The sequence below is a fragment of the Gymnoscopelus microlampas genome, assembly GCF_963454915.1.
Source record: "Gymnoscopelus microlampas genome assembly, chromosome: 15".
Taxonomy (NCBI): domain Eukaryota; kingdom Metazoa; phylum Chordata; class Actinopteri; order Myctophiformes; family Myctophidae; genus Gymnoscopelus; species Gymnoscopelus microlampas.
In genome coordinates this window covers 10,906,838-10,932,099 of record NC_139952.1, presented here as the reverse complement: position 1 = coordinate 10,932,099, position 25,262 = coordinate 10,906,838, and the positions used below count along the sequence as shown (strand labels likewise).

The 25,262-nt window shown below is 40.6% G+C and overlaps 2 protein-coding genes across 2 annotated transcripts; both read left to right on the top strand.

Moving 5' to 3' along the window:
• The first annotated feature begins 1,542 nt into the window (after nucleotides 1-1,542).
• mrpl53 (mitochondrial ribosomal protein L53) lies at nucleotides 1,543-9,110 on the top strand. The gene is made up of 3 exons (XM_084080781.1): nucleotides 1,543-1,669; nucleotides 5,528-5,640; nucleotides 8,919-9,110. The coding sequence occupies exons 1-3, from the start codon at nucleotides 1,575-1,577 to the stop codon at nucleotides 9,029-9,031; spliced, it is 321 nt and encodes a 106-aa protein (XP_083936907.1). The 5' UTR covers nucleotides 1,543-1,574; the 3' UTR covers nucleotides 9,032-9,110.
• Nucleotides 9,111-11,501: 2,391 nt separating this feature from the next.
• Nucleotides 11,502-14,937, top strand: fabp4a (fatty acid binding protein 4a). The gene is made up of 4 exons (XM_084080162.1): nucleotides 11,502-11,681; nucleotides 12,873-13,048; nucleotides 13,971-14,072; nucleotides 14,671-14,937. The coding sequence occupies exons 1-4, from the start codon at nucleotides 11,609-11,611 to the stop codon at nucleotides 14,722-14,724; spliced, it is 405 nt and encodes a 134-aa protein (XP_083936288.1). The 5' UTR covers nucleotides 11,502-11,608; the 3' UTR covers nucleotides 14,725-14,937.
• The last annotated feature ends 10,325 nt before the right edge of the window (nucleotides 14,938-25,262 follow it).

Below are 25,262 nucleotides of genomic sequence, written 5' to 3'. Positions count from 1 at the left end.
GCGCATCATATTGCGGCGCGCTGTGAGCTTGTAGATCAGATATTTTCACTATGCTGTAGGTTACTCTCTTGTCTTTGCAAAGGTAGTCGAGTACAATTACTTCATCAAACGTCTACTTTAGAATACCCATGCTATTACTTCAAAATCTATTTACATGATGAACTTGAAGGGATATTTCACTTTGAAACATGTTTGGGGTCATTTTAATGTCTACTCTGGCTTTTGAGTACACCCCAGACCAGGGCAGGAATTTCAGGGAGGCCACGAAGGACATGGCTGTCGTTGCCCCTCAGTTTGACCTTCTGCCCCTCAAAAAATGGCATGCCCTGGGGCCACAGTGGCCTTAATGCCCCAGCTGACTGTACCACTGTCTCTTTCTTGTCAACATGTAGACACCAGTGTCTCTTTCTTGTCATGTAGACACCAGTGTCTCTTTCTTGTCAACATGTAGACACCAGTGTCTCTTTCTTGTCATGTAGACACCAGTGTCTCTTTCTTGTCATGCGTAGACACCAGTGTCTTTTGTTGAGATTCTGAATTCTTAACACCCATCTTTAAACCAATCCAGTAACTTTGATTGGTGCAGGGCTGAGCATGGATCAGATTGTAAATACCATAATGTATTTATTTCACTGCAGATAGTCTACATATTAAATTGAAAATCATCCTTAACCCTTCAATTATTTTCAATGGACTAACATTTTGTTTTATGCGATGGCCTTCCTGCCCTGGCATTTGGCCTTTGGGCCCTCAAAAATGGACAACACCAAAGGCTGCTAGTTATAGTCCACCACTGTATGCTGTTACTATTATGTTTATTTTTTACCATTTCCATTCTCATGAATATCTGGAATATCTGACCTGCTTGTATATGTTTGTTTTCCCTCCACACTATCCATATCAGGAACATTTTAATATTAGCTATTAAACCTGTTTCTTTCTATCTATACGTACAAACAAATGTTTTTCACTTCTTTACACCTGTGGTGTGATTGTGATAATAATGAAGCTGATGCTGAATGCAATTATGCAAGTGATTGTATTGATATGCAATCCACTGGCGCCCTCTGGCGGCATACAATGATAAGTGACCTTGGAGACTGGATCAGTGTTGCCAAGTAAGCTTATTATAAGCGACTTAAATTTGGGCTTGTTTTTCTGTGAAGTTGTTTGTAAATATTAGTCGCGGTTGTGTTTTTTTGGGGGGGCTTGTTTCTAAAGTGAAGTTGCTTATTTGGCCTTTGTTCCTAATGTTGTTTAAACCAGTGGTTCTCAAACATTTTCATGTCAAGGAAGTTTTAATATGTCAAATTAATATGTATTTGTCTGCGGACTAAACATATTTTGTTCCAGGGACCGTGTACCAGATTTGTGTTGTAAAAATATTCTTCAAGATTCTTTCGAAAATAGCAGATCTACAAGCTCAATGATGCTCATGATGGGGTCGTTTCGATAGACCTGATTGCTTGTTTCTTTCTCAAAACCTGGCAAAGCTGTTTGGATCCCATAGCCAGGGACGGCCGGGCTATGGGATGGTGGTGGTGGAGTTGAAAGGTTACTGTGGAAGAAGCATCATGGCGGCTGTGAGGCATTCCTCTGTGGTTCTGAAGACTGTGAAGAAAATAGTAGTCCAGTTCTGTCCCTTTGAGGCTAATGTTCGATCCACAAGGTGGGTGAGAGGGTGTGTGTGAGAGAGAGAGAGAGAGAGAGAGAGAGAGAGAGAGAGAGAGAGAGAGAGAGAGAGAGAGAGAGAGAGAGAGAGAGAGAGAGAGAGAGAGAGACTGTGTGACCCTGTGAATGAATGACATCTCTTAACCATCATTTTATACTAGTACGACGGTGTTGCATGGCGAAAATTAAACCTTATATATGACTGTCATATATGATATGACGGTCATGACAGAATGGCCGTAGATTCCAGGCTATTTTCTTCTGGTAGTGTTAATGTCTTCCTCCCTAGTTCTGCTGTTAATGTATAGGCTAAACTAAACTCCTGGCTTTTACAGTTGGGAATGAACCTATAGCCTAATATATTACATACATTTTAGCTGTAGAATACAACTCTCGTAGACGTATTTATGATTCTGACGTTTTCAATCTACGAGAGTTGTAGGGTTCACCCCCCATGGACACAGGGACTTTCTGCACTATGCCCCGTAGACACTCCAAACATGTACAAATTGAAAATAAAGGTGCTTACCCCCACGCCCCAAATGTTAACTCTCGCTACGGGGTAGTAGTTTAATATAATAATCCATGTCTTTCAATAAAGAAGTGCTTTAATGCCGTCTGTGGCCGAACGCCATTCTTTCACCCTCGTTTACTTCCTGTTTACATTGAGTGTAATTCCGTGTTCCACCAGATGGGCGCGTCACTACGGCCCATTGGGAACTTCCGACAGAATCGGCCACAGACGGCATTAAAACACTTCTTTATTGAAAGATTTGGATTATTACATTAAACTACTACCCCGTAGCGAGAGTTAACATTTGGGTCGTGGGGGTAAGCACCTTTATTTTAAATGTGTACATGTTTGGAGTGTCTACGGGGTATAGTGCTGAAAGTCCCTGTGTCCATGGGGGTGAACCCTACAACTCTCGTAGATTGAAAACGTCAGAATCATAAATACGTCTACGAGAGTATTCTACAGCTACATACATTTCATGTATACTTATTACCGACCACCCACACACACACACACACACACACACACACACACACACACACAGCCATGAGATAGATAACCCCCCCGTGTCAGTGAGTCTGAGCTTCGCCGCAGCATTTAACGTTGTGGCTCCGTTTGTAGTACTCACCCACTAATGAATAGAAATAATAGAATAGAGTTGGGGGTCCGCAGCAGCCATTGGTCCTCTAGTTTCATATCCATTCGAAAGTGAAGGCAGCAAAGGTGTGTTTAGTCAAATAATTATCTCCACGTTTCCTTCCACGAGTTTGACACGGACCGCATGTCCTCCAGTGAGCATAATGCATACATTACGGGGCATACAGTTGGCAGGTGCGTTGTAATTAATGACACCTGTGTATTGTGTGCCGGTGCCCCCATGCGTATGTGCTCACTGTTTTATTATTGGGTGAGTACAAACAGAGCGCTACAACTTTTATGGAATACATGAAATGGAGGCTATAATATCACAGCATATCATATCTTATAATAGGCTAATATCTATCTGTGTGTGTGTGTGTGTGTGTGTGTGTGTGTGTGTGTGTGTGTGTGTGTGTGTGTGTGTGTGTGTGATACATATATATTTTATTTATTTAAAGTTGAGTAAGCCTGTGCATTGCACTAACTGGGTATTAAATGAATGGACACTACAATTTAGGCATTTAGCAGATGCTCTTAATCCAGAGCGACTTACAGTAAGCAAGGACACAATATAATACATCATAATACATCCATAATACATTAATGCATAGAAATAGTCATCTAATAATAAAGTAATACACAAGTAAACCAATAATCTAATAATGACTAATACATACGTAAACCAAGAACCTACATTGAAACTATACACACAGGTCAACAATGACACAACAACATCACCTATTTTCAACCTATCTTCATATAATAGGTCCTGACTAATGCTCATGATAATATGGCACCATTTTTGTCTGCTCAGGCTGTGTCTCAGAGGAGGGCTATTGACAGGTCAGAAACCCGCCTACCAGTGACATCATCGATGGGGAATCCAAGCTAACAGAAACTGCCGGCTTTCTATTCCTGGAAAGTTAGCATGCTATTATAGAAGCCATTGTTCTTAGATTAAAAAAAGAAAATTTAAATCTTACACACAAAAAAAAAACATTCCTAACGATGATGTCACTAGTTTCTGAAGTCTCCATATCCCTCCTAAAAATGACACAATTTTATCAGGAGCATTAGTGAGGACCTATTATATGAAGATAGGTTGAACACGCGTGAAGTCGTCCTTTAATGTAATTTTCTGGGTCATTTGAGGTTTGATAGAGTAAGCTAGTTAATATACTTGCAGCGCTAATTGTATTATTGGAGTAATTCTGCTTTATTCTACTGATGTTCTCATCTATTGCATTAACTATTTGTCGCACCAAGCTCACACACTGTTGTAACTTTCAAGAACATTGGAGTAGATTGTCACAATAATCACGTAATCGCCTCATCGCAATGATTTGAGATAATCACAATTATTGTGCATCATCGTCATAATCGATCAACAACATAATGCCTGAAAAATAAAAAAAATGAGGAAATAGCCGATCTACAGTACGAGTGAAATTATGATTTACACTTTATTTAAATAATTTGTATTTGTTTCTTATTTTAAGTTTATTATGTTTATTTTATGAATTCTTTGTCTTTTAATCAATCAATTATGGACAAAAGAAAACGGTCTGCCCAGCCTCTTGTGTCAGTGTCAATTCAATCTGGGATCCCATGTCAAATAAAAAGGAAGAAAAGCGCCCCCAGCGTTTTTCACTTTTGCATTTGCATTCCAGTAGGGCAGCTCTGAATCTGTTCTTGAGAGATTAGTGTCAATTAGGCTTGTTTTCACATTGGCTTGATTTACACTTAGTTGGGCATCACCTTCGCACACCGAAAATACATGTAGCACATCTGATCTACAAGCCAGAGTCACAACCGTCGTGCTGTGTCAGTGACACATTGAGAGCGTCTACATCTTGTAGATCTGAGCTCGTACATCTGCTACTTCCAACTGATTTCCACCGAAGGATTTTGATTGTGATGTGCACATGGTTTGGTCTTGTAAAGTGGCATCATCCTGTTATTGTCCTATACGTCTTGTCAGTTGTTTTTGTCCCACGTATCATGTGGCAACTTCAGAACTAGGGCCGTCACCATTACAACATTTAAGTTGACGATTAATTGTCACACAATTAATTGAGATTTAACGATTTAATTGGTCCTGATTTAATTGTGTTTATGGCATTGAACATTGGAATATATGGATACAATTTTTTATTTCTGTTTGCCTTTTAGGCTTTGTTATCAAAATTGCGATTATGTAATAATTGTGATATGCCTATTCAGAACCAATTTCTGTATGCCCCACATCATCTCATTAAAGGGATTATAATTGTGTATTATTGATGTATTATTGTGACCGGGAACGCAGCGGTGTCATTTTAAGATTTCTTTGGCTTTTCAAAAATAGCAGATATACAAGCTCATAGGGACGGCACAGACTGCCGTGCTATGAGCTTGTAGATTGTTTTGAAAAATCGTGGACAATTTGTGCAAATCTTTGAATATATGTTTTAAAGCGATTTTTTTCCCTCCGATCCGTAGTTCTGGGGGGTCCCTGGAACAACATATTTTGAGATGGGGGGGGTCCGTGGCCAAATACATATCATTTTGGGGGTCCTTGACATGAAAAAGTTTTGAGAACCACTGACATAGAAACATAGGTTTTTCAGAAAACTGTTGGGATTTAGAAGACATTTTGTGGAATCGGCCTCAGGTCTTAACTTGTTAAATAAAGCCATTGTGTCCATGTCTTGCGTGTTCCAGGGAGTTCCTGGTGATGGTGGGCTCAGAGAGGGCCAGGTCCACCAACATCAACTGTGAGGTGACCACCCTGGTGAAACACAACAAGTCAGAGCCGCTAGTAGACATCACATACGGTAAGTGTCGTTTTGGCTCTTTTCCAAAGAAAAGCTATTCAACAACTTTTATCTCACTTTAAAAACAAGTTGGTTTGTTTACAAATGAATAATACGGAGGTTATGTTTGGTCATTTCGCCTCAGTCAGGAAATGACTATTTTATCAGCCAGATTCAAGGATTACATTTTTCAGTCGCCACGATTGATGTCAGGCATTTGGATTCCATAGCAGCCATGCGTGTCTTCTATGGAAGCATGTTGCCCACCGAAAATAGCCCATCTACTTGTAGATAGGCTATGTTTTGTTATTATTTTAAGATCAGAGCTTTTGAAGTGGTCAAACCAGTAGCATCTTCCATATTGGAAGTGGTTAAACTAGCAACAATCAGAAGCATCTTCCACAAAACCCTAATGGTCTTGGTTATTTCATAAAAGCGAAGTTTTTATTTATTTTTCTCATGTTGATGTGTATTTTATTGACTTAAAGCTACTATCTGGGACTTATTTGATTTGAATAAAAGGTTATTTTAACACAGTGGTTCTCAAACGTTTTCATGTCAATGCCACAGACCCCCATCTAAAAATACTTTGTGCCAGGGACCCCCATATATGATTTTTGTTTCAAAAATTATTCCAACTTCAAACATTTCCAAGATTTGTTTGAAAATAGACGATCAAATAGCTCACAACACAATGCTATATTAACATGTTTTGCCAGGGACCCCCTGAAACCCCCTCAAGGACCACTGGGGGTCCCCGGAACCCCACTTTGAGAACCAATGTTTTAACCAGTGGTGGAAAAAGTACTCACATTTTCTTCTTAAGTAAAAGTATCAATACTGCAATATAGAAATACTCTGTTACAAGTAAAAGGCCTGTGTTCAAAATGTTACTTGAGTAAAAGTACAAAAGTATTGCCATGGAAATATACTTAAAGTACCAAAATGTTTGTAAATAGCCGAGCTACAAGCTCACAACTCGTCGCGGCGCGTTGTGAGCTTGTAGATCGGCTGTGAGCTTGTAGATCAGCTATTTTCAGTGGTTGGAGGTGGCCTCCTTACCCCTCCAATGAGACATTTACACCCTGGTGTCAGAGGACATCTACTGGCCGACAACAAGTAGTACTGCCTGAAGCCCAACCCCCCTCTCGCCTGAGCGGTAGGTGTCGAGAGACCCAAGTTCGAATCCCGAGTAGGACATGAATGTTTGGGATTGTCGCTGAGCTCAGGGCTGAGTTTATAGCTATAGCCAAACAACGCCGTTGTATGCAGAGAGAACGAGACGACCAGGTGCTCACCGGAGACGCAGAAAGTCAACAAAGTTAAAATAGTAAAATGTGCTGCTGGATCAAACGGGATAAGACATCAGATTAAAACAAATGTGAGATCCGGGCACTCACAGTTAAAGGAAGGAGTAGCCTTTATTAAACCAACATGTTTCGAGGACCATGTTGCAGTGGTGTAAAGTAACTACGTAAGTGCATTTACTCAAGTACTGTACTTAAGTACAATTTTGAGGTACTTTTACTCTACTGGAGTATTTCCAATTGTCTATGCTTTTACTTTTACTCCACTACATCTCAGAGGCAAATATTGTACTTTTTAGTCTACTACAATTATTGTAAAACTTTTGGTACTAGTTACTTTGCAGGTATAAATATATTACATTATAAAACATACGTTAACCACTTCAGGCCTATTTTATACCTACAGTAGGCTATTTGAAAATAGCCGATCTACAAGCTTGTAGAGCTTGTGGCACCGCCACCTATTGGATTTTTTTTACGAACAATTACCATACTTTTAGGCCCAAAAACCCGAACAGGTATCATTGCGTGCTTAATGTCCTCAAAGTCACGCACCCAATAAGCTTTGAACTGTGCAGATTGAACCTTCCGTTCCAGAGATAATGGCCAAAATGAAAACGTCCTCTTTCGCCGGTTTTCGATCGCCGGTTTTCGATTGAGTTTTGGCCATTGTCGCCCGTTTTTCTTCCTAGATACCCGAGTAAAGTTCGCTTTGAGCTGCATCCAACACATCCACTTTCCGTCGGCCTTACCGTTAGGCCGCTAGGGGCAGTTGAAATTTCTTTTTTTTTTTTTCTTTCAGGGCAGAGGGCACTTTTTTACCGACGGGTAAAAGGGCAGGGGCTCAAGCCCCCTTTCATGTCTATGTGTGCACGTGCAGGTATGGGAATATGGAGCTATTTAACACTCATCCATGATCCATCTAAACATCACACAGGTCTTTATCCTCTGCTGGACAACATCCAACCTCTTCACACAGAGGTGTGTGTTTAATGAGTTGTGTGGATCAGTCCACTGCTGTTAAAACATGTTAATGGGCTGTTCCAACACGCCCTGAAGATCTACACCCAACTCAAGATAAATGTCCCATCTGCTACATGCTCTCCATCCGAGTAATTACTGTGAGGAGGATATTGAATTTGGCAAAAAGCCACAGGATAATTTAGTGTGTGTGTGCACACACACGCGTGTGCTTGTGTGTGTGTGTGGTCAGTTACTGCACTTAAGTATACATAGAACATCTCTAATAGAAGACAAGATCTCATGTTGATGTGTATACAGTAAATAAAATAAGGTAGTGTAATAAAGTAAAGCTTGCAGGATAAAAGATAGCACCATCATTCTAACATCATGACCAAAGATTAACTTCACTTGCATTGAAAGTAGGCCCACTGCAAAGTAAATCATAACAACATTATCACTAGCGTTATGTGTAGCAGAGATATTACTACAGTATATTATATCGTTGCTGTTCGATAGAAACCTGGTATCTCCATGTTTCAACTGTATTATTATTATTTTTTGTAAATTAATGTCACACAGAAGTTACACCATCGTATGATGGAGTATATAAATCGAGGACTACTCGCTCCCGTTCAGTGGTCAATACAGCAGCAAAAATAAACTGATATTACATACAGTGTATATTGCTGTCGGGCAGAAACCTCTTTATCTCCATGTTTTACACTTTCTTTTAATGTTTTGTTTTTGTTTTTGTAAGTTAGACCCTTAAGAAAAGGATATTTTAAAACAAAATGCCAGCCAGACCCAGAGCCCTACTTCGTCATTCTACAGTGTCACACTAAAATAGCAGACGTCACGTACTAGCGACGCGTTTTGGGTTCGTGTACATCTGCTGTTTTTTGCTGTTTTCTTTATTTGAATCATGAAAAGTAAAAGTTTTGGACATATGATTCGGTTTCCACCCGACAGCAACAATAAGTATTACTAGCATGCAGTGATATTCGTGGTGTTGGTGTGTGTTTTCTCTAGTGGACGGAGAGAGACTGCTGATGAAGGGCGAGAAGCTGACCTGCAGTGAGATGTTCAAGGCCTTCCACTCCCGCTGCGAGGCCAAAGACCCACAGGCCAAAGTCAAAAAATAATATCAATATTTATGGATACCTTTCTCTGTGTGTATACTGTATGTATAGATGTTTATAATAAAAACTGCTTTCAAATCTGTGTGCTGTAGGCCTACTGGTGGTGGTGGGAATTGATTCGGATGTGATATGATGGCGGTTTTGTTAAATGGTATTTATTTTCTCTTTTGAAGGAGTGTAAGTTATATTTTCTTTTGGTTAAGCAATTGAGTTTTATTGTTAAAAGGGTTAGAGCTTTATGTTTCTGATAGTAATCGTTGCGAAAGTGTGTTTGTTCAATAACAGGGGTCTCCCTGTCGCTCCACCTCTTTAAAATACATTTTTCAGGTTGGGATGCCAATTTTATCCAATCGTGAGAGAGAACCCCACACATGTATCAGCTTAAATGTTAATAGTGTTCCAGTTCCGTTTTTTGTTTTGTGTGTTTCAACACTTCCAATACCTCTTGTTTATCATTGTATACTGTATGAGTTTCCTCTCCTGTTTGGATCAAACTGGTATCCCAACCTGAACTAAAGAGCTGGAGAGGCAGGGAGACTCCTGTTACACTCTATTGCAATGATTACTATCAGAATATAGATTTGTTTTTAACACTAATCTTAACAAACACATGACTTAACATTTATTTTGTGATAAATTGTTGTAGTTGTAAACAGTCGTAGATTGTGGTTCCAGAGATAAGACATTGTATCAAATGGGAGTTGGTGGTCTAATGCATACCAAAGATTTGAGAATCACTGATCTAACACTGGAAACCCCAATCTACACTGTAAATCCCTCTGTCCATGTAACTCTTGAGAGTGCGCAAAATGGAACCAAATGGACCCTTGCGGGTCCATTTGGTTCCATTTTTGCGCACTCTCAGAGTTGCAGGTCCGTGAGCGGTTCCATTCGGACAGCTGGAATCCCGGGGACCCCGACGCTGCGATCCGGTGAATTAAAATGCTTGGTTCTGTATAGAGATGTGATGGTTTGAATGGGCGAGCGTGTGGTGTCATTGTCTCCCCTGATAAAAACCCAGATCATTCCAGCATGTGTGAGACCGTGTGAGGCAAGCGTCAACCTCTCACACACTGGGCCTACATGTCATTTGGCACAAACCTGTAGATGGAACTCTTAAAAAAAAAAAAAAAGCGACAAAAGAAACAACCTTTTACCCATTGAGTCCAGATCCAATAGTCCGGGGGAGTAGTAGAGGAAAGTAACCAAGTACATTTACTCAAGTACTCTACTTTTTTTTCAATACTTCTACTCGACTACCTCTCAGAGGCAAATATTGTACTTTTTTTGTCCATTATTTGGCAGCTTTAGTTACTAGTTTCTTTGCTGATTTAGATTATTAATACACAATGTTACGGCATTTATTATAGGTTAATCTATCCACCTGCACATAATTAAGTCATTAAAATTAGCCCAACCTGTACCAGCTGCAACATTAAAGTGATGTACAGATTACTACATTACTTATTACAATACAATAAATAATATGATTGTGAAATGGACTTTTCTGCATAATGAGTAGTTTTAAGACTGTTTTTATGCCATTACTTTTGTACTTTTACTCAAGTAACTTTGAATGCATGACATTTACTTGTAATAGAGTTTGTATTGTGCTAGTTCTTCTTTTACTTAATAAGTCAAGGATCTGAGTAGACTACTTTTCTCCCACCACTGCCCGGTCCCGGAGGACGTTGGTATGTTTCCTTAACAACCAAGGAGCCAATCACAGTGCGAGCGCGCCCCCCCCCCTCCCCCCCTGGGCTATGGGATACCAGGTCCTCCCCAGCAGTGGTGGAAAGTAATTAAGTACATTTACTCAAGTACTGCACTTAAGTACCAGTCCATTTTGATGTATTTTTACTTTACTGGTGTAGTTCCAAATTCCAATACTTTTACTTCTACTCCACTACATCTCAGAAGCAAATTTGTACTTTTACTCCACTACAATTATTTATAAAACTTTAGTTACTAGTTACAACGAGTCGCTTTGCGACATGTTGTGAGCTTGTAGATCTGCTATTTTCAAAGGATTTTTATACATTCGGAAACTTGTAAAATGGGACATTGTGCATAATAAGTAAGCTACTTTCTACTCTAAGTACTTGAGACCAATACTTTTGTACGTTTACCCAAGTCAATTCTGAATTCCAGACTTCCACTTGTAACAGAGTATGTCTACATTGCAGCACTGACACTTTTAGTTAAGTAAAACAAATATGTGAGTACTTTTTCCCACCACTAGGCCTACTTTTCTCCCACCAACCGCCCCGTCCCCGGAGGCGACGTTGCTATGTTTCCTGGACAACCCAAGGAGCCAATCACGGTGCGAGCGTGCGCCACCCCCGGCTATGGGTTTGGGATACCAGGTCCTCCCCAAGCCAGAGGATGCTAGTGACGTCCCGGGCCGTGATTGGTCGGCCGCGCGGTGCGCCTGTGGGGCATTGGGCTTTTAAAGGCAGCGCAGTGGAGCTGATGAGAGTGGAGTGACTGTGTCTGGAATCCTCTCTCATCTCATCGGACCGCTAACTTGAATTCCTATTATTATTATTATAATAAACCTGATAGATATAACCTGCAAAGATGGTGGAGCAGTTTGTCGGGACGTGGAAGATGATCTCCAGCGAGAACTTTGACGACTACATGAAAGCAATCGGTAGGACTCTGAAATAATATTAATAATAAAGTTATATAATAATATTAATAATAATTATACATTGTATTTGTACTCGGACTTTATATTTGAACCAAATCTCAAAGTGCTACATTTTAAGAACAAAATAAAATAAAAATAATAATAATAATAATAATAATAATAAAAACAATTAAATGAATACAATTCAGATCAATGGTCAACTATACACAGCTAAGAAAAAGTTTATCAGAGGAAGAAGAAGGAATAAAAGGAACATTTTCCTTTTGGATTCTCACGGTGGAGAAAAAAAAGAATATATGGTTCTCTTGGATAAAATAGCCTATTTGAGAAAAATCGATAGATACATTGTTGTCTTGGATTATTAAAACTTATTTAAAGATAATACATATGCTCCTATTCTGTGGGTTAAAAACGTACATTTAGTATAAAGAACATAGCCTCAAGTATTTGGCAATAAATACTTGATTAAAACAATTTCACTTGTTTTAATAGCCTACTTCTACCAGTGTTGCATACGCATGTACACGCATTCTACACATGTGTAATATCATGCATTATTGTATCAATTTCATCCAATTGTAAGTCTAATGTAGCCTACAACTGGAACCAAATGGAAATGTTGTTCCAGTTGCACATGCTCAGAGTTACATTAACAGGACTTTTACAGTGTCCATGCACACTGCAGCAAAACGATTGTGCGGGTTAATAGTTTTGCATTCGTTTTTATTTTTATTTTGTTTCGTACTTACTTACTTTTCCCCCAATTTCAGTTAGTTTTAATTCCTTTTTAAAGAGGATTTGCTAATTTAGTTAAAAAATATATTATATATTTTTTCCCTTCATCTTAAATTGAGTCTAGTTTTTTATTCGTTTTAGTTTTTATTGTGATATGGGGTAGTCTGGGGCAAGATTCAAAAGCTGCAGAGAAAAAAATGTGAAAATAGCAAGTTCACAACTGGTGTTGTTGTGAGCTTGTAGATTTTGAGCTTGTATTTTCACAATTCTTTGAGAAATATATTACCATTGGATCCTGACAAACTAAGGATGTGTTCTCTGTGGTTTGAGTTAGTTTGAGTTAGTTTTGTAAACATACACAATACCATTTCAGTCAGTAAAGTGTTTTGGCAGAGCCAGTGGTAACCCTGGCAGGTGGTCTCTCATGCACTAAGTTGTGCCCCCCCTCCCCTTCAGGTGTGGGCTTCACCACCAGGCAGGTGGGCAACCGGACCAAGCCCAACCTGATCGTGTCCGTTGACGAGCAGGGCATGATCTGCATGAAGTCCCAGAGCACCTTCAAGACCACCGAGATCAAGTTCAAGCTCAACGAGCCCTTTGAGGAGACCACCGCCGACGACAGGAAAACCAGGGTGGGTTTCCTAAGTTAAATCATTTACTCAGAGTGCTGTACTTAAGTACCTACAGTTTTGAGGTACTTTTACTTCAGTATGTCATTTTTTTAGACTTGTACTCCACTATATTTCTCAGGGATTGGGAGAAGTACTCAGTTTTAGTTTTTGTTTGTTACTTAGGTAAAAGCAAGCAAGTAAGTACAAATAGCAATACCACAATTCAGTAAAGTAATTAATTACATTTACTCAAATGCTTAAGTACAATTTTGATATGTCCATTTTACAATTTTGTTTTACACTTCTTCTCCACTGTATCTCTCAGGCAGTGGGGGCAGAAGTACTCAGATTTATTTTTTCTTCACTTTAGTAAAACATAGCAACACCGCAATGAAGAAATACTCTGTTACAAGTACAAGTGTGTCAAACTTTTACTTGAGTAAAAGTACAGAAGTACTGAAATCAAAATATACTATGGTCTCTCAGTTTCAGTGGTGGAAAGTAACCTAGTATACATTTCCTCAACTGTACTTTAGTACAAAGTTACTTCTACTTTACTTGAGTATGTCCATTTTCAATGCTTTGTACTTTTTAACTTAAAAAAAAGTTTAACTCCTCTACAAGTTGCAAAACTTTATTTTGTATATTTAGATTATTACAAAACATACATGAATCAATTACTTATCTACAAGCTGATCTGCAAGCTCACACCACGTTGAAATGAAGTTGTGAGCTTAGATATGCAATTTAAAAAAAAAAGGTTTGACACATTTTGGAAAATGTGAGTACTTTTACTTTAGTACTGTAAGTACTTTGATGCTTTTTTTTTTTACTGAATACAGGCTTTTACTTGTATCTGAGTACTTCTTTCATGCATCAAGGCTCAGGTTTATGAATTATGAAGGGAATTATTCATCATTATGTTCTCTACATCTTCCTCCAGACTGTATTCACAATGGACAACGGCAAACTGATGCAGACACAGAGCTGGGACGGCAAAGAGACGAACATAGAGAGGGTGGTGACCGATGGAAAGTTGATAGCGGTGAGTAAGAATGTAATTCCATGATTTACAAATGGATGGTTAGCCAACACCCAACACCAGGGAATTTCACTTTGTTGGAAACACACGTTTCCATTATGTTGATCTTGAGTGCTTGGGTTATTGATCGATTATTGATTGATTTGTTATGTTTCGAATAGACAATGACAAAAGAAATGAAGGAGGGCTCTTTCCATCACTTTTTTTTTTTTTTAAATCAAATGTTATTGTGTCCAATCTGTATGGTAGATTATGTAAATACAATATAACTTATAGAATTGGAGTGGTTGTGTTTGGTCTCCCTGCTCTTCTACTGTGTCTAGGTTGGACACGACCTTTGACACGATCCCGTTTCTGATATGACACAAAATTCTATTTCTCCCCAGAGCAAGCAGGCAGTGGTAAAAAAAAAACGTCAGCACTTGCTCAGGAGAAATCCTGGGTAGAACAGTAAAGTTACATAGTGCATGCCATGGTACATAGTTAGGTAAAGAAAATACACAATTATAGTCAAATTGATTAAAAATATGTCTCTCTTTGCCATTCTCTCCCTGTCTCTTTGTCTCTCCTCCCCCCCCCCCCCCCCCCCTCCCCTTCACAGAGATGCAAGATGGGCGACGTGGTGGCGGTGAGGACATACGTGAAGGAGGCGTGAAGTGGCGGTTTCCCCCCCCCCCGTCGCTGGAACGCCAAGGGCTCAGTTCAATGAGCGTAAAGTGACAGCGTGCTTCCCATTCCTTTATTTCTTTTATTATTATCTTCATTGTGTTTCTACGCCCCCTTTGTCCTACACACCATCCATTCTGTCCCAAAAAAGCATTTGTTGTGGTGATTTGAATAAATAAATAAAAAAATGATTTAAAGATGATTGCATGTCTGGATTTATGTTTTTTTTTGGGGGGGGGGGGGGGGGGGGGGATTTATGACTGTTTGATTGATTGGATACTTTGTGAGCAGGTTTGTTGATGTTAGTACGGGTAGTACAGTCAAAGGTTTTGCTTTATAGCAGTGGTTTTCAACCTTTTTTCACGTCAAGGAGCCCCAAATTGACACATATTAGCCCACGGACCCCCATTTGAAAAGATATGCCAGGGACTCAACCTTTTTGATTTCTTGGGGGTCCCAATCTACACTGTATCATCATGATTAGTGTTCATTTAACTCTGAGAGTGTACAAATGGAACCAAATGGACCCGTTAGGGTCCATTTGGTTCCATTTGTACACTCTCAGAGTTACAGACACATAAGGGTCAATTTGGTTCCTAACTATTCATTTGGCTGGGGACCCCCTGGAACCCCCTCAAGCTCACCCCCCCTTACCACTGGTGGTCCCCAGACCACGGTTGAAAACGACTGCTTTATAGGATAACACATAAAGCCTCGCGGGGCTTCTTTCCATTGTGGTCCATTGTACTCAATTCATCAGGGTCTAGCTTTTAGCGAATCATTCCGGTTTTTAAACCGCTCTATTCCTAGAGAAAAGGACGTACAGAGAGTGAGGAGGTTACAATTGTACTTGGATCACTTTTGACCAAATCTCTTCACCAAAAATAGCCGATCTACAAGCTATAACAAAAAAATCTCTACAATCTATAACAAAAAAAGTTCTCTTCACAAAAAAATGCCGATCTACAAGCTCACAATGCGCCGCCTTGCAACGCATTGTGAGCTTGTAGATCGACTATTTTTGTCTAATGTTCCCCCCACAATATGGATGCTGGGGGTCAAAGTGGTTAACGGCCATCCCTACCAAGCACTATAAAGATAATGTTTTAAAAATCATTCTAACTCAAGTGGATGTCAGTGGATGTCCACTCCACAACTATAACGACGACAATGGTGAATGATGAAGGTTTACTACTGTATATACCTTAGTGTGGATGGTCCAAAGTCTAGGGGGCCTCAAAGTGTGGTCCGGGGAGGACCCTTGAGGAGGTTCCAGGCTTATAACAATATTTGCTTCAGCTATTCTAAGCCCACAGCGCATCGCTTGTAGCTATTTTCAAAATACTTGGCACAAACAAAGTGAAACAAATCTGGCACAAAATCCTTTTACACAGGGATCCAAATAGATATCAATTTTGGGGGTCTTTGAGAACCACTACTTTAGGCTTTTTAGCTTAGCTTATTCATGTTTTACGATGCATTCTACCGTTTCCAATTGTCTTGGGTGTGTGCGTTGAACGTGAAATCCTCCTCATGTTTTGGTGTGAAGACAAGACAGATTAACACACCCTGTGATCTGTGTACTAGACAGTTTGACCGGAGGGCTCTCTCTCTTTGAGGAACGCGAGCGTGTTTCTCAGACGTTAACAGATAACCATGTAGAGAGGTCAGTGAGGAAATCTTTAGGCCCCTTCCTCCCCCCCCCCCCCTGTGAGGACATCTCACATTTCTCATCTCACACGTAAGCCTGTTGTTGGCAGCCCTCCGCAGTACGGCGCGCTGGAAACGCAGAGCGCATTGTGTCCTCATAAAGTGCAACACCCCACCCCCCTGGCTTGGCGGCTTCTGGTTAAGTGTTTGGGGGGAGGGGGGTGGGGGGCTTGTTCCAGTATAGCGGCAGCCGCCACGCCACGGCAGGAAGGAGAGAGGAGGATACGACTGATTGGCCCTAATGACCAAAACAGCTATAAGAGATGTGGAGGCTGGAGTTGTGCGGGCCAATCGGCATTCACTTAGTTTGGCCCAGAAGGGCCAGTAGGTCAGAGGGACAGAGGGACAGAGGGACAGAGGAGGGACAGTGGGACAGTAGGTCAGGGAAACAGAGGGACAGTGAGGGCTCTCGTGCCGCGGTTCTCAAACTTGTTTGATTTCAAGGACCCCCATGCGAATGGAACCAAATGGACCGAACATGAACCACTGCTCTAGTGTGTCCAATTAATAAATCGTCCCATGGTTTTATTAAAACAACTTTAACAGCAGGAGAGCTGCTTGTGGAACAATGCACATCCATTTCTACTGGGTAAACAAACCACTCGGCCAAGAGAAACAACAGCCTTTTCCTCAATAAAAGCAACGGCACAGTGTGAGCGTGTTGCGCCTTCAACACACAGATTACCACATTGACCCCTGGTGTCCCTACTCTGGGGGCAAATTCTTTTGAAAAAAAAAGTTTCAGACATTTTTTAAAAGATTTTCCCAAAAATGTCATCGTGACCGACTTGTCACAAGCCAGGGCAAAGGAAGGACACGACACAGGGCAGCTCCTTGAGCAAGTGGCTGTAATGCGCCGAAAATCCAGGCAAACAGCCAGCAAACAATCAATCACAAGAGTGACATCAATAGACCATATTCACACGGCGGCCATATTGGAATTTAACATTGAAAGTGCCACCCGGGGTGGCTACTTTCATTGACTTCATAGAAACATGGCCGCCGTGTGAATATGGTCTATTGGAGTCCAGACATGAAATTAACCAGTCAAAGAGAGACACTAACATAAATCCAAACGTATGGAAATAAACAGTCACAGAGTGACTCTAACATAAGTCCAAACGTATGGAAATAAACAGTCACCGAGTGACAACAGTAAGGCACAAACACATGATAGTAAGAGTGTGGTCTTGTGTGTGGCTCTGACTCTGGACCCAGCCATTAAGGTTCCTTAATTACAGCACCACTTCCACTTAACTTACACAATGTGCTGCAGGTGCGCCCGTGAGCTGCCAGAGCCAGTCCTCTCATCCCAGTCCACAGACAGCACCTACCACATTCGCATGTTTTCAAAATGTTTTACATCTTTTCAAACTTTTTCAAAATTGTTCAACTTTTTCTCAAATCTCTAGCATTTTGTTTTTTCAAAAATAACAAAAACTTTGTGCTCACAACATTGTGCATCAGCTATTTTCACTATTTGTTGAATGATGCATACGTAAGTGGCTAATTTGCCCTTTCAGATCTAAAACAAATAGAAAACAAAAACATCAGAACACGTGACAGTGGAACTACAGCAATAAAAGAATGCACTTTGCCTCAATTTCCACAGGAACAGTCCACAGTGAAGAATTGACTTTGACCCAGATCTAAACGTCCTATCTAAGGAAGGGAAAGTCAGATTCTCTGCCCAGTTTAGGCACATGCAGATCAGATTTAGGAATTTAGGTCCGTTTTACCACTTTAACCCTACTGTAGTATACATCGGTATAAGCTCTAGAAGCTTGTAAATCTTAAAAAGTGTGAATTTGGAATACATCGTTCAAAAACATTTAAACACAAATATTGTATGGGGGCACCTGGCACAAACTATTTGCAGATAGGTGTCTGCAGCCAAATACATAACAGGGATGCTATAGGTATAATATAAAAGCACTGTAGCTATGATATGTGTCTTTTGCAACCAGAGAGAAAAGATCTCCCTGTGACTGACATACGGTACAAAAGCAAGGCTTGTATTCCGCAGTCAGCACCACTGTTGATTTAAATGAAGGTGAATGACTGATGGGGTGGTGTTTCACTGGGAGGAAGCCAAGAGCTTACGCTGACGGCCTGAACTCCATTCAAGTCCAGTAAAGACCTTTGAAAGACAAACAATTAAAGCGATTTGAGTCAGCCTTATGTTCCCTCAGCCCTACAGTTTGTTGCCTCAGAGCATGGGGTTACTAGGGTTGGGGTCGGGTTAGGGTAAGGGTTTGGGGTTATAGGGTAAGGGTTTGGTTTTGGGGTTGAGGACATGCTCCCGTGGGATACAGAACCAAAGCACTTTCGACTCGAGTCCTTCGGCCTGGGGGCACCGGTATAGCCAAGTGGTTAAGGTGCGTACCGCATAGGTTCTGATGCCTGACAGCGAGTCCCCGAGCCCGGCCGCGGACCCTTTCTGCAGGTCACCCCCCGACTCCCTCTCCCCCATTTCCTGTCAGGGTTCACTGTGGATTATATCAAAGAAGGCAGAAAAAGCCCCCCAAAATATATAAATATTAAATAATATATAAAAAATAGAATCCTTTGGCCTACAATTGATTACTTTGAGCATTTCATGTCATTCAAACATAGAACCTCTGAAATCACTGAGCAGTGTGTCTGCAACCTTTTTGACACAAAGTGCCATGTTTTTATTTTCTTGATAGTCAGTGTGCCATATCAACATTAAGTTATGAAACCACATCAAAATTAAATATTTCCAACAGATTTTGATTTCCCATAATACACAACCTTATTTTATTTTTTTCATTCTTCCTTTGAAATAGTTTCTTTCACATGAGGAGGACATTGTAATGACCATTAGACTCAATAAACCACCTACTGCATCTCCCAGACTCCCTCCCCAGTCAGAGTTGAGAGTTTGAGTGAATGTAGAATTATGTACAGAGTGTAATTTGCATACAGATGTGAGGAGACTTAATTTAATTGACTACATGTTTTCAAATATATTTTGAAAAAGAAAAATCCACTATCTCCCACTTATGCCAGTGTGCCAGTGATCACCCCCCCCCCCCCCCCATGCCAAGGTTGCCTACCCCATAGCAGCTTCACAATAAAATGAGGCACAATGGACAGAAACTGCTGGGTCACAGGGTTCAACTCCCACAACGGACAGTCAGTCCAACAGCAGTGCCTCTACCGCAGTGGTTCCCAAACTGAGGATGGGGGTCCCCAAGTTTTTTTTTGCGGGGTCCCCAGATGATTAGCTTAATGTGCAACATTGCTTTCCCACTCAACAGTGAACAAACCGACATGCAGTATTAAGTGTGAACAGGGTATCTGCACATTTCTAAAGTAACGATGTAATGGCTTTTAACCAAATTGGCAAAAATGTCAATTATAACGAAGAAAGAGGCAAACATTGTGAAAATAGCCGATCTACAAGCTTAACGCCTCGCACTGCGAGGCGTTGTGAGCTTGTAGATCGGCTATTTTCACAATGTTTATCTGTGGAACCGAGTCAAACTAAATGTAATGCCTACAATAATTCCAAGTGCTTGTCAGGGTGGGGGGGGGGGGTCCCCAGTTCAAATATGGTTATTTTGGGGCGTCACGGCCTGAAACGTTTGGGAACCCTTGCTCTACCGTACAGTGAAATGTCATAACTGTACCATTAAAAACTACTTTGACAAAACAAAAGCCACGTGATGATATTCAGTGTGTTGGCTGAGCTAGCTAATGCTAATATCAAGTCTCCCGATCTTCATACCATTCTGAAATGAAAGGAATCCAGTGGCTTCCTCGAAGCAGACTATATACGGTATGCTTTGGAAAATGGTTGGCAGCCATGTCCAATACCGTGAGTCAGTGGGTCAAATACAAGACAAATGTGCTTGAAGTGTTTTTTTTGGATAAGACAAGCACCAGTGGAACACTTCAAAAGTGTCGTTGCTGTCCGGCAGAAACCAGCTAACTCCATTTTGTGTGTGTGTGTTGTTTAAAAAAATATTGAACCAATGAAAAGTATTAAAAAGTGCTTCTGACAAAACCAGCTAACTCCATTGAATCCTCAAACTTTCTGCCAAACCAAAGAGGGGTGAAGTTAGCTGGTTTTGCTGAATCCAGGCTCGACCCCCTTTTGACCTCCAACCTCATTGTGAAAAAAAAAAAGTTAACATTTTGGAGTTAGCTGGTTTCTGACGGACAGCCGAGATATGCAAAAATATGTTCCTCGATGTCGACCTTGAACGGTGCTGCGACACACTTCAGCCGTCGGAAACGATAGCCCCCCTGACCTGTCTCTACAGAGAGAGAAAGGAACGAAAAGGGAGATATGTCACAAAAAGAGGAAAAGACCCTCATGACCTGACCTTCCTGAATGTCCACCAGTTCAGGGAGCCAGAGGTGCGTTCAGAATGGAGGGATAAAGCCTGATTTATACTTAGTTGAGCACCTGTGTCGTGCATAAAAATAGCCGATCTGCAAGTTTACAATGTGTCACGAAGGCACCTGTTGTGAGCTTGTAGATCAGCTATTTAGTTTTGCATGCCGAAAAAAAAGCATAAATCAAACTTAAGACAGCAAAAGGCCCCCTGAGAGTTACTGTAGCAGACATGGAGAGACAGCACTAACAATGATGAACACACTGTAACACAACAATGGATACTTCCAGGGTTCGCTTTGTAAGAGAAAGGGGGTGGGGGCACTTTGTTAACCACTTAAGCTCTATATTCTTCTTCAAATGACAAATAGTGGATATAGTAGATGTAGATTGGCTATTTTCGCGATTGAAGTATTATAATGTTTGGTCCAATTATGGAGAAAAAAAACGCCAAGAGAAACGCCAAGGTTACTGTGGTTAATATACATTATGAGTAACTTGTTAAATTGTGATATTATCAAACATAAATAAAAACAACAAAATATCAACGTATCAGACAGTCTACCGTACATGTCCCAAAAGGAAATGCATGTACTGTACCTGTAATCTGACCAGAAGCAGGGATAAAACATATTCCCACTAGCCATTACAATGGATGACCAAAGTGAGGATAAAACCAAATAAAATAGTGCACCCAAAAGCATACAGCATCATGTGCTCCTGTGTGCATGTGCGCGAGGGGGGCACGTGTATTTTGGTTACACGGACATCTTGTTGACGTTGGGACTGATATGTCAGTGGAAAGACTGTCTCCAGACAACACAGAATTGAACACGGTCCATTGTGTAGCCTCTAGGGACCTCCACTTGAGCTTAGTGCTCGCACCCCCCTTCTGCCTGTCCTGCGAGCACGCACACACATTAAACGCTTCCAATTTTGCTGGCATCAACAAGACCAGCATAAAATGGACATAAAATGGACTTAAAACATTACCTTTTTTAACATTACCTTTTTCTTAGGTCTTTTAATGAAAACCAGACAGAGAGCAAAAAAAATCCCTCGGCATGCAGTGAGGGCAGTGAGATATATTAGTCTAATATATGCATATATTAGCAAATCTAAATAAAATACGTAGTATCTGTGGACAAGCAAACAGTATCCATCTACAGTATAGTATAGCCCTCTCCCCCACACACACGCACACACGCTTTCATAATATATCAATCTCCAGACAATGTAACTATAACTCATTGTTTTCCGCTACTCACAGTGGTACCATTAAAACACTGGACACTATATGCATAACAATACATGTGGGACACATATGTTCCGTCCAGTGAGTCATGTAAATGCCATATCCCGTTTACCATCAAGCTCTTATGTACACAATAGACCTTTTCCAAAGACATGGCCAAAGTACTTCCACTTCCTTTTAATCCCCCCTCCCAGGAAACCGAAAGGCCCGCTGAGAATGGACCCGTTAGGGTCCCGTTAGGCAGTGGTGCGTTCTAGGTTTTCTCTGAGGGCATAGTATAATTATTCCCTCCCACATGCACGGCACGTGCATGCGCACATGCGCACGTATGTACACACGAGCGTGGTCGCCGAATGAAATAACCGCTCTATCGTTAGTTAATGTGTGAATTACTTCAAAACTCCAACGTCCAGCGGTTATTATCACCTCAAGACAATAGTCACACATGAGCCTGCACCTCAGACGCCACATTATCACATGAAAAAGCCTATTTGAACTGAAGTCTACATTCTTGCTGCCCCCAGCCCCTCCTCCTGCGTATCAGATACGCTTTCTTGGACAGTTTTTGGAGGGCTACGCTTGGCTACGAAAATGTTCTGCAGGTCACACTACGTATATAGCCTAACACGGTAGAACACACCACTGCCGTTAGGGTCCATTTGGTTCCATGTGTATTCTGTCAGAGTTAACTTACAGACCTGTAACAACCACACAACCGCCGATCCAACCAGTTGCCCATATACTCAGGGAACTCCATTTATGTGCATAAAGGGACAGATGGGTACAACGGGTACTCTGACAAAGCCACCGACTCTTAAGGCATATCGAACCTCTAATGCGTTGGTTCTCAAAGTGGGGTCCGGGGTACCCAGCAAAGTTAGTTAATATAGCTTCACAATCATTTCAACCACTTTAACCATACTTTGGCTATTCAAAAATAGCAGATATACAATATATACTTGTAGATCTGCTATTTTTTAAAACATCATGAATATTTGTTTTTTTTTAAGGCAAGCGAACATTTTTAACTCAAATCTTTCCTTCTGGAGGTCCCTGGCACAAAATATTTTTGAGATGGGGGGTCTGCAGCCAAGTACATATCATTTTGAGAACTAGTAACGTAACTGCTCTAGTGCATTATAAACATTAGGACCAAAGCCGAAATAAGCAAGTAAACTTTAGAAACAACCCCCCCAAAAAAACACAACCTTTAACTACCATTATAGATCCAACCTTAATTAATATAGGCCTACAGTTTAACCAAAGTATTTTGTTCGGGGCTCGCAAGCCACCCTTGTCTAGCCACTTATCACTTTGTTATCAAATCACTTTTTATTGTTGTGACTTAAAACACTGGAACTCAAACACTGTGCTGGCTCGTCTTTGAGTGTTTTTCTTTCCCTCCTCACACTGGGTGGTGGAGAGACGATCCCCACCTACAGGAGCAACTTCTTTACAGAGTCTGTAGCAGTGGTGTAAAGTAACTAAGTACATTAACTCAAGTACTGTACTTAAGTACAATTTTGAGGTATTTGTTCTTTACTTGAGTATTTCAATTCCAATACTTTTACTTCTACTCCACTACATCTCAGATCCAAATATTGCACTTTTACTCCACTACAATTATTTGAACATTTTAGTTACTAGTTACTTTGCAGATATAAAGTATCACATTATAAAACATACATTAACCATGTTAGCCCTATTTTATCCCTGGGCTATTTGAAAATAGCCGATCTACAAGCTCACAACGCGTCGCATCGCGATGCGTTGTCAGCTTGTATATCTGCTATTTTCAAACATTTTAATACTTTTACTTTTGGTACTTTAAGTACACTTGGATACCAATACTTTTGTACTTTTCTCAAGTACATTTTTAATTCGGGACTTTTACTTCTAACAGAGTACTTCTACATTACAGTATTGATACTTTTACTTAAGTAAAACATTTGAGTACTTTTCCCACCACTGGTCTGTAGTAGGAGTAGCCTGCACATTCTCTGGCTGGCCCCGAGTCAGATCTACCTCCATCCTTTCCACACGACTCTCAACACACGGGTTAACCCCAGATCAGCGTTGCCAGATTCTGTGAGAGAAACAAGCGGACGGGTGACAGCAAAATGACTTAATATAGCATCAGAATCGGTTGAACCACTTTAACCCCTACATTAGCTATTTGAAAATAACCAATCTTTCTTTCTTTTTCCTTTATTTATTCAGGGAAACCCATTGAGAGCAAGCTCTCTTTTTAAATCTGCAAGATCTACAAGGTCACAACATGTCGCATCGTGACGCGTTGTGAGCTTGTAAATCTTATATTTTCAAAACAATCTTGATTTTTTTTTATATGGGGGTCCCTGGCACCAAATGTTTTCAGATAGGGGTCTGCGAATAAATGAGAACCACTGGTTTAAACAACATTAGGATGGAAGCCGAAATAAGCAAGTACACTGTAGAAACAAGCCCCCCCCCCCCCCCAAAAAAAGAAAACCCAACTGCAACTACCGATATTTACAAGCGACCTTTACAGAAAAACAAGCCCAAAGTCCCTTATAATTAATAAGCAGACATGGCAACAATGCCCCAGATCTGCGCCTGATGGGGCCAACAGAACTCAAGCAGAAAGGCCCCTACAGAACCACAGGAGGGCTGGGTTGCCATGCAACAGGGCCTTTCTGTCCATCGAAACTCCCGCAGTTCTGTCAACACGCCGGAGTCAGTGGTGGAAAAAGTACTCAAATTCTTTACTTAAGTAAAAGTGCCAATACTGCAATATAGAAATACTCTGTTACAAGTAAAAGTCCAGAATTCAAAATGTACTTGAGTAAAAGTACAAAAGTATTGGCACCAAAATGTACTTAAAGTACCAAAAGTAAAAGTACTAAAATGTTTGAAAATAGCAGATCTACAAGCTCACAACGCGACATGTTGTGTGCTTGTAGATCTGCTATTTTCAAATAGCCTAGGTATAAAATAGGGCTGAAGTGGTTAATGTATGTTTCATAATATCATAATTTATATCTGAAAAGTAACTAGTATCTATCTATCTATCTATCTATCTATCTATCTATCTATCTATGGTAGCATATCTATTGGTCAGGAGCCTATCTCTTGTTTCTGTAGCATGAGACAGCTTCGTGTACAAGTTTAACTCAATTTCAACCTCTTAAACCCTACTTTGTTGAACGGAGTCCCC

Excerpts from the sequence above, each read along its gene's own strand:
- mrpl53 (XM_084080781.1), top strand. The coding sequence starts at position 1,575 with ATGGCGGCTGTGAGGCATTCCTCTGTGGTTCTGAAGACTGTGAAGAAA. Across the intron at positions 1,670-5,527 it reads GCTAATGTTCGATCCACAAG|GGAGTTCCTGGTGATGGTGG; the intron begins GTGGGTGAGAGG and ends TGCGTGTTCCAG. Across the intron at positions 5,641-8,918 it reads GCTAGTAGACATCACATACG|TGGACGGAGAGAGACTGCTG; the intron begins GTAAGTGTCGTT and ends TGTTTTCTCTAG.
- fabp4a (XM_084080162.1), top strand. The coding sequence starts at position 11,609 with ATGGTGGAGCAGTTTGTCGGGACGTGGAAGATGATCTCCAGCGAGAAC. Across the intron at positions 11,682-12,872 it reads CGACTACATGAAAGCAATCG|GTGTGGGCTTCACCACCAGG; the intron begins GTAGGACTCTGA and ends CCTCCCCTTCAG. Across the intron at positions 14,073-14,670 it reads CCGATGGAAAGTTGATAGCG|AGATGCAAGATGGGCGACGT; the intron begins GTGAGTAAGAAT and ends TCCCCTTCACAG.